Source organism: Halyomorpha halys, unplaced genomic scaffold (genome assembly GCF_000696795.3).
Source record: "Halyomorpha halys isolate HHAL.00 unplaced genomic scaffold, Hhal_1.1 Scaffold217.1, whole genome shotgun sequence".
In the NCBI taxonomy this organism is placed as follows: domain Eukaryota; kingdom Metazoa; phylum Arthropoda; class Insecta; order Hemiptera; family Pentatomidae; genus Halyomorpha; species Halyomorpha halys.
The window spans coordinates 176,947-187,050 of NW_027114159.1; the positions used below are offsets into that span (position 1 = coordinate 176,947).

The 10,104-nt window shown below is 29.3% G+C and overlaps 1 protein-coding gene across 1 annotated transcript in view; it reads right to left on the reverse strand.

The window, feature by feature from the left end:
* Positions 1-10,104, reverse strand: part of LOC106679760 (rho guanine nucleotide exchange factor 12) — a gene marked incomplete in the record, with an annotated part of 158,134 nt that overhangs the window by 30,588 nt on the left and 117,442 nt on the right. The window contains 7 exon segments of the mRNA XM_067051400.1: positions 2,508-2,600; positions 3,103-3,201; positions 3,456-3,569; positions 5,706-5,822; positions 6,266-6,462; positions 8,012-8,096; positions 9,486-9,614. Coding sequence (XP_066907501.1) covers positions 2,508-2,600; positions 3,103-3,201; positions 3,456-3,569; positions 5,706-5,822; positions 6,266-6,462; positions 8,012-8,096; positions 9,486-9,614 — 834 coding nt within the window.

Here is a 10,104-nt window from a genome sequence, read left to right on the forward strand (position 1 = left end):
CAAGCATTAATCTACGGTCAACTATCTACACCTCATAAACATTTAATATTTGACAGATAAAATTACTACATAATCATGAAGATGCCAGAGCACTGGATAGCAAAAGTTGGGGTATCTGTTTCAGACTAGAGAATTGCACTAGAAATTTTGTGTAGTTAAATTTCAACATGGCCGAGGCTTCCGTGAAGAACAGCATCAAGCCAAAAACTACAACCACTGACAATAACTTTGATCAAGTTTACCCAGTTTAGTTAAATATTTGTATCAAGGTTAAAAAGATAGCAGGGATAATTAATTAACATGTCTAAAGAAAGCCTTTGTCATATTAAACAAAAATTTAAACATGAGGAAGTTGACAAAGCATTAGGTAAAACAAAAAAAAATTTGAATAAACATTTTTAACACTCTGTTGGTGCAATTCAGGAGTGAGAAATCAGGCCTTTGGCAACAAATAATTACTGAAGATTAAACTTAGATGCACCAATATACACCAAAAAAAAGAGTATAATCTAAATGGTAGACAGAAATGGTCTAGAGGAATGGTTCCATAAAAGCAAAATGGAGCAAACCATGCATCATTACTTAACAAGCTGAAGGCAGTGTTTGCAGAAAAATTAGCACATTTCCAGAAAAAAAAAAAAATGTTTTCATCAGAACAATGTACTTCCTCACATTTCACATGTTGTTATGGCAAAAATCTACAAATTATGGTCTTATTGTATTACCAACCTCCTTACTCACCAGATATCTGGACCCCAAAATAATAATTTTAAAAGAAAAATGTCTTATTTCTTTGTAAGGTCAAAATATTTTAGATAACACTCATATATAATTTTTACAAGAGAACATCCTAAAAATCTGCAACATTAATACTTACAGATATGGTTCAAGTTTTGGAATAAGAATATTTTCAATGATTTTAAGCTCTTTCGCTTTGTCATGAATGCTCTCATCTAATTCAGCATCTCTAGGGCCAAATAGAGTTCCTAGGCCTGCAGTCCTTTTAGCTTGAAAGTCAGCAAGTTGCTCATTGAGTTCTTCTTTGGCTTTTAGTCGAGCTTTCCTGAATATCTAAATGAAAAATACAAAGAGTTATTCAAAAATTAATAGATAAGAATAAGCACTAATTGATCAAATGAACAAAATGAGCAGCTTTCAAACATAAAAAGATATAAGGGTAGTAGATGGTGAGGGAGGCGGTCTGTAATAAGTGTTATTCACTACACTGAACGCATCCCTCACCATCTTCTACTCATATTATGTCTAACTAATCATTTAATATTTGGTAAATTAAAAATGAGATATATATGTAGATATTTTAATCTATTCCACTGAGAAACCTATTGAGATTGGGTAAATATAAAAAAAACAACCTGGAATGTTAAAATGATAGTATTAAAAGAGTAAATATTTTTTTCTGAAAGCAATAACAATTAGAATAAACCCGTTATCGGTTGCTAGGTTGATTTTAACACGAATGGCCTCACATAAGACTTTTCCTCACATTTCTTATTTAGAGCCCTTGAACATACTTTTTTAAATATAAAATTTTGATTTAGATTGGGTTTATTTAATATAACAAAAAAAAGTATAAAAAAAAAATAAATAATTTATTTTGATAAAAGAGTGAAATAATTTTTAAAATAATATTTTGAGACAGACAAAGTTATAAAAAGAATCAAAATCTAGATATATCATATTATAAGAACATAAAAATAATCTTTAAAAAAAATGCTCAGTCTGAAGAAATCTCTTGTGCACAACTGGTGCAAGTAAACACCATATGACACATATTGGTCTTTTACACTGGTGGCAATTCTCTTTTCTTTAGAATCCCTGAATAAAACTCAGAAATTTACTAAAAATAGTATCACACAGTGCAACGAGGAAGTGAAAACATAGAAAGAAAAATTTTTATTATAAAGACTACTCTGACATATACTTATAGTATCGAAATACAGTTCATAGTATATAATACGTACTAATGAAGTTCCTGCCACTTCAACCTACGTCTCCCTAGTTATACTAATTTTTTCCCTCGAGAAAAAAACATTTTTATGGATTAAATAAACTTGGCGCACATAAGAAAAATTCTCACAACTTGAATATTTTTATAGCAGCGTCAGTCGCGCATGATATAATGTCCCATGAGAAGTGTAATATTGTCAGGGAAAGAGGGCTCGACGCTTACCCAGAGCTCCTAGAGTAGTGGGGGGCGAGGTATAGTTGGAAGAGACTGTGAACTAGAGATCCCAGGAACATGGGAACCACAGTCTCCCTCTAGCAGCTTCCAGACCCGAAAAACGATATACATGAGAGAAATTCTCATGCAGCAACCAATGACGGGTTAATGCTCAAGTTAATCACTTTGGAGGACTAAGGGACTGAGAACAGGTAGGATTTCCATTCAGTCCTCCTCTACCACAGAAGAACCTTACTTCCATTATTGTATTGATAAAGATATTTTCACTAATACAAATAAATGTATAAATTAAATTTTTAGCTACCTTCCTTAAAATTTCTTCTTTATCAGCCTGTTTTAAAAGATCATCATCTATTTCTCGGGCAATATTTTCATCAACATTATTCAGTCGTAGGGGCTGAAAAATAGAATTTTATGGTAATGATACATCAAAAATTATATACAATTGTAATTATAATGATAATTAACAAATAATAACATAGATCTACAACTGAAAATTTTATTTAATGATTTTGGCTAATCTAAATGTTTCTTGGTGAGCTGAAACCAAAAATGAAATCTATTTTCTCCCATCATCGACAGATTATTTGTAAATCCATGAAACGTAATGTCATTTTTCTAGCATAAATACTGTACACAAGTACTATAAATCTTTCACAGCTCTTATAGTATTCAACTGATCAACTTTACAAAATACAAAATGGCATAAATTAGACTCTACTCATAAATATGAATTTAAGATACAATAAAATGAATTCATGATAATTTCAATATACTTGAGGGACTTTTTATTGCCTTCAAATCTATCAAATGTACACTTTACTGCTATCTCCAGAAAGAGAGATAACTCGCCTTCCCAAGGGTACCAAAACAAAAAATTAAATATGTTTTCAACTCACAGCACCAGGTACTAAAAAACTAGAATGTATTTCATAAGCCCATTTCTTCATTTCCTTTGCATTCCCTTCCTTGTAAAGATCTGTCACCAAATAAAATAACTGCAACAGATAACAAATAATTAATATGAGTTGAAAATACAGGAAAGATCCCACATCAAATAAATATATATATTACTTAATACAAATGGATTATGTTTAATATTCCTATATTTTAATGCTGTCAAAAAGCATACATGATAAAAGCAAAACCAAATGATTCCAAAAAGATAAAACAATTAGTAAAATATATTATTAGACATAGATGGATATTATTCCCATTTCACGGATTTTTAAAATGATCATATCCAACTTACCAAGCTAGCGGGATCGCTATTAGAAATCACATAGTTAAGAAATACTGCCAGATGTGCTTGATGAGTCCACAATTTTGAAAGATTTTTAAATGGCCCATGATCCTCTGCCTGAGTCTGAAATAAAATCCAATTTTAAAACATTTACTGATTTAATCAATATCTACTTACATATTAATAATGTGGAATACTAAAAGCATTTTTAAAGTAATTAGATCCTAAATAATGGCTAGATGTCCCTTAATAATAAAATTCATCATCTTTTAAACTAAGTAACTGGCCTAATCATAACAATGTTAGAAATCAAACAGTATTAGACCATCACCTCCCTCTCTTTAGAACCTCCAAACCGTGTAATCCTGCTTTCAACACCCACTGCTTTCAATATACCTCTATACTATTTTAATATCAATATTTTCATAAAATTATGACGTGATTTCATTATAGTTATAAGTTCCACAATCTCAATCCTGGCACATCTAGTAACCAGTGATTGTTCTCTTCAGTAGGCATACAGTATAAGTATAATGTGATACCACAAAAATGAAAACACTTCACATAAGCGATAGATAAAAAGTATTTTAATTTTCAAACACCTGAAAAAAGGTGACAAATTGGTTAATTAGTCAAAGGTAATATTACAGAACATAAAGAAGAAAAAAAGGACAAAATTAAATCATTTTCCGAGAGAAACAATGCACCTTACAGAGCAAGAAAAACTTTAAAAGCTGACAAATGTCTGCAAACATAAGATGTACATTATGCTAGATGTTTCCGTAAGTCGGGACTACCAATCCTGACATAGGTCTGGATAAGTGATTTCTGACTATTAAAAAAAAAAAAAGAAAAAAAAAAGGAAGGTATTTCATCTCTTCATACCTGATTTAGAGAACTGGTCGATAAACAAAATAACTTTTACGAAGATTTTATAACATTTTTACATAAAAATAAACAACTGCATAAGCTATACAGAAAAAGAGACAAAACAGGGTGAATTCTATAATTAAAAACTTTATAATTAAGGCTGTGTCATTTTATTAGTGGTGGGACATGGCAAATAACTATATATACAGGGATATACTGAATCAATTTTACATTATCCACTCTTTCACATTGCTCTCACCTAAGAGGAGAATTTGGTAAATTAAATTTCAAATAATAAATGATAAACTTCAATAGTTATTCATAATTTTGAAAAGAATATATTCAAGGTTTTTGTTTTTAATGAACAATGAATAAAAAAATATTCACTACTAAAATTATTGATGATTATAAAAAAATATCTGTCATTTATCTTCATGATTTTAATTAAATATTGCACCAATTACTGAACTATATATTTAAACATTATTCAAGGGCAATATATTTAATTTAATAATATCTCATTTAATAATTACTTATATGTTAATAAATATCTCAATCAATAATTACTGAATAAGTACTGAACAATATATTACACATTGCTCATTATATTAAATAAAAGAATATGAGTAAACAAGTGAAATTTTAATCAGATCATAAAAAATGAATAAATACATTGAATAATAATTAAGAATTATTAAAAATAATGTCTGATTCAAATAATTACAAAGCCTGACAACAGGATTAATGCTATTCAGACCAAAGAGGCATTCAGGCAAAACAAGAGGGCAGTGATCCTCCTACCAGTAATGCAGTAATTAAGAGATGATGGACTGTAATTTCTACAACACAAGATATCAGTGTAATACTAAAATTTGTGTATTGAAGTGATTATAATCAGCTATTGGCCTAGAAGTACTAAGCAAACCACTTTACATCAATCAGTCATAATGATACAGGCAGTCCTCATTTTAAACTGTTTTGAAGTTAGGTCCATAAACAATTTTCAGCAGAAAGTTTTACGTTAAAGCAAATCTAAAGTTCGTCACACATCATAAAAAAAAAAAAAAAAAATATGACCAAAATTGACAAATGAATTTGATACTTTCAAAACTTAACTCATTGCAAAAAAATGTAATGTAATACAATAATACTAATCATAACAGCTGTGTGAGACAATGAAATTGATAAGGAAGAGGCAAAATCATTACGGCATACACAGTTTTGTCGAGTAGGGTTCGACTTAAATGTGCAAGAGTAACTTGGGTCTAATTCAACTTAAGTCACTCTCCAACTCTTCAGGGTAAGAACGGAACCTGATCCAATGGAGACTGCCTAAAGCTACAGTTATGAATAATAATTAACTAAGGCAATTTATGCTATAATACATACCATTTCTTGATCAGACATATCTTCATCTTCCATAGATATTATGGGCTGTTGTACTTGAGTGGCTTTATGAATAGTAAAACCACCGCTTTTTACAGGTGAATCACAAATTTCAGAAGACTGAAAACAACACTTTTTATTAATTAACGTAACAAGTTAATTGATAAGTAAAATACTGAAAAATTATTAATTAGACATTAAAAAACAAATCAAAATTGTGGCCTTGTTTTCTGTTGGAAAGCAAAAGATGAATAACTTAAGAACTCTTCAACATTATTCACAATCATGAGTGTTAAATAAAGTTAAAAACGGCCCTGCTTTTTCCTGCTGACATTGATTTTATACATAATTTAAATAAATACATTTCACAAGTGTTAAATAACACATTCATTGATGCTCTAAACTTCTTCTAAAAACGGGGATGAATGAAAAATTTCTTTTGCAGCTTAGACAAATAGTATGAAATATGCATTTGGGAAATCTAATATCCGATTTTGATTTTAGTGACCAACAATACCTAAAACCAATTAGTGATAACAGCTTGATAAACATAGACAGCTTACCGGAAGTGGAAGGTCGTCATCAGGAATCGTAGTATACGTATGTTCTGGAGAGTTCTGACCAGGAAGGTAAGGTGGAGGAGGTGTCCCAGGAGGTGTGAGGCCACCAGTGGTAGGCTCCATTTCCCATGCGATACTGCCATGAGATTTTGCAAAATGCAATTCAGACATTGATTCTGATGCAATCAGTCTTTTAGTAGCTGTAACAAATGAAGTTTATTATTTTCCAAACATAAATTAAGAACGTAATAAGGTGTTAATAGTTAACTGTAGACTGATTTGAGGAGAAGATGGTTGGGATGTGGTCAGCAAAGGTGTGGACATTTTAAGATGAATTTCAGGCCTTTACCTGGGTGACTTGGGCAGAGATTTGGACCAAAGTCAATTCACTCTGATGAAGGCCTGATATTCAAGTCACAATGTCCACACTAATAAATAAGTTTTTTCTATTTGTGCATCTTTACTGACCACACCCCTGACCATCTTCTCCTCATAAATTAAGAAAGTTTATTTTTTCATTAGGAAGTTTGTAAATTGGACAAATACATAAAGTTTACTTAATCTCCTCTATACTATATATATTTTTTTGTTGCACTACCCCTTAAATTAAAATTTCCATAATTAATCTGTTTTGCACCAAATACATGCAATACATTAAATATCTGAGTTTATACAGAAATCGTGAGTTAGTAAAAAATTGTTTATTCTTGTGATAACATAATAACTTTTTCAAGGAAGTACAAACTCATAAAAGTTACACACACGTTTGACTAAAAATCATCTCTTTTTGAATTATAAAAGACAGAGTAATGTACTAAAAATTAAATTTAAATTTAATAAATCATGTAATACAGTTATACTTAATTTCTCAAACTTAAAAATTTAGAGAGTAACATATCTAATAACAGTAACACCTTCATCATTTAAAAAACTTATAATTAAAATTTTGCACAAGCAGATATGTGTAGAAATAATTTAATTAGTAAACCAACTAATTAAAAAATACAATATGATAATGCATAAATCAATATTTCTATAACAAAGAATTTTTTTGAACTACAATATTACATACATCCATTCGGGTAAATTATAGATGTACATAAAGTTAATCGATAAATACATATCTCAGAAACAACCTTTTAAAATTTAAATTAGTAATAATGTTAGCAAATTATATTGTCAGCAAAAAGTTATGTAAAATTAAGTTGAATTAATTAAATAATTGATATATATTTTACTACAATAAGGGTAGTTTAAAATCATTAGCTTCTAATAAAACAAAAAGTGGGCAAACATCATACAGGAAAACTATGCAATAGCAAAAGAGATAAATTACAGCAACATGCTTTACCACTATAAAGAAATCAGTTTCATAAAATGTACTAAATTAACACAGAAGCATCACTACTCGTCTACACTAGGCATGAAGCAATGGGGGTAACGTTATCATAAGCATCTTATCTTCAATATAAGGAAGGCAAAATAGAAATGTTACTACATTACAAAAGACAATCAACATGGTTTCAATATTAATAGAATTTTTTTTTTAATATCTATTATGAAATTTATAAGATTTATTAATAATTAATGCCTAAAAAATTTAGCAATGAGAAAAATTTAACAATATCTAACTAAAATATCTATTGTTAATGAAAATTTCAATATTTTAATGAAACCTAATAAATTATTATTTTAAATGCATATTAAAGTATAATTAATTCTCAAATGTTAAATGTAAAATAAAAATACCTTCACTTAGGGTTAAATTAACACTCAAATTATCAGGGCTTGACTTAGTTCTTTGATGTGTATGTTGAAGGACTTGAGGACCAGCCTGTAATCAAGTCAAACAAAATTTAAAACATAATAAGATCATTTCGATAATTAATAGACTCTCAATGAAATCAATAGCATGCACAATTTCAAAACATCATGCTCAACTGCTAAGTAAAAATCAAATGTTCATATTCTTGCAAATTCAAAAATGCTTACTAACTTTGAATAGCTCAAACAAGAAAAAAAAAAAAGAAACACAAAAGCATAAAATAGAGCATTTCATTCTGATTGTAAATTTAAAAATATACGTTGGGATAATGCATTAGTTAAGGCCTACTTTAAAATTTTGCAAATAACTTCGGTATATTTTAGGAAATGCAAAAATGAAAGCATTTATAAAATAAAAAAAATGAGATTCAACAAATAATAAGGACAAGATGACCTAAAGGCTGTTTCTTCTCAGTGTTCTTATCTTAAATTTTTTTTTTTTTAAATCTTTCAAACACTTCAGTAGCTGAGGACTGAACATTGATAACATACTTAATCATAATGTAATTCTCAACAAAATGCATAAAGGAAGCTCGACACTTAGAGAATGTCATTAGAAATACAAAGCTAATCAATATTTCAATCGATCAGATCATAGGTACTGTAATATATAATTGGTTAATCTTACAAAAGTGTAAGAGGGCTGATGTTAAATTTTAATTTTATATGAAGGTTACTGGTTGAACGGAGGAGGAACATCCAGTCACTTTAATTGTACATCGTACAGTTATAGACATGTACATTGAATAGTAATAGAACAAAATGAATATTAATAAAAACTCTTAAAAACAATATAAGTTCTCAGATTAGATAAATGAGTAAAGTAAGATTTATTAATTTAATATAGATACAATAAGTTAGAAATTAATAATGGACAGTATGAATTAATTTCTTAAAAGGATTTACCACATTGTACTATTTACAGCAAACTCACTCATTAAGAACTGTCTCAATCTACACTTTAACCACCAATATTTTGTTTATAAACATTTCTTACATCATTCTTTTAAAATGAAAGCAAATTCAATGATCAAAAGCTCAAAGATGACATTGTATGAAGTAATTAGGCTACTGAAAAATTATGTTTCTCACATTTAAAAATGTTTTATAAGCATAACATATTTAACATCACCCACAACATAATCTGATGATGAGTAACAAAGAAATTATAATTGGCTACCCTTTTTCCATTATGTTTTATTGGACTCCTTTACCAACACATAAATCTGTCTGTTAGTAAAAATTCCAGCCATTGCAGAAATCATTTATTTAAATTAAATCGGCTAAATAAAAAGAAAAAAAAATGACAATTATTACAACAAAATTATTTTACGATCTAAAGATATCTTTATATAATTTTAAGATGTACCTGGAATTGAACAAAAACTATAAGACTTACCATTTCAAAACTCTTCTCGACAGCACTCATCGAATGAACCAAACATTGGCGCGGGGGTAGCGGGGGCGGGGAGGTGGGAGGTGGTCGTGGGGGCACGTTCCTACATGGAAGAGGGGGTGGGTCCAAACCCTGGAGGAGGAACATTGTTAGGTTCATCTTTTATTTTGACACAGCTCTTTGGCTTTAATTTCCAATTTAATCATTCAATTCGTACACAAATAGGAACTGTATATCAATTTCTTGTATATATATCAGTGGTGCTCATAGCAAAAGAGAAAAAACAGGAAGCTCATAAACAATGCAACTCCGCATAAGAAATCTTTAAAAATCCAACTTAATTGAGTTAACCTGACTTCATTTCCACTCCCTTTGCTAAATGATTTTCTATTTATTATTAATATATATATATATATAGGAGAAGCAAACTTTAAAGGAATAAGTCTAAAACTGATTTGCAACAAACAAAATTATTAATTTATAATCAATCAGGACTAATTTAATGCATAAATGAGTTAAATTATAAGAGATTTGCGCTGACAACTGATGTGCTTTTAACTGGCATACTTTCTAAGAGAAGATAAAAAATCATATACTTCTCAATTTGAAAGAAAACAAATTA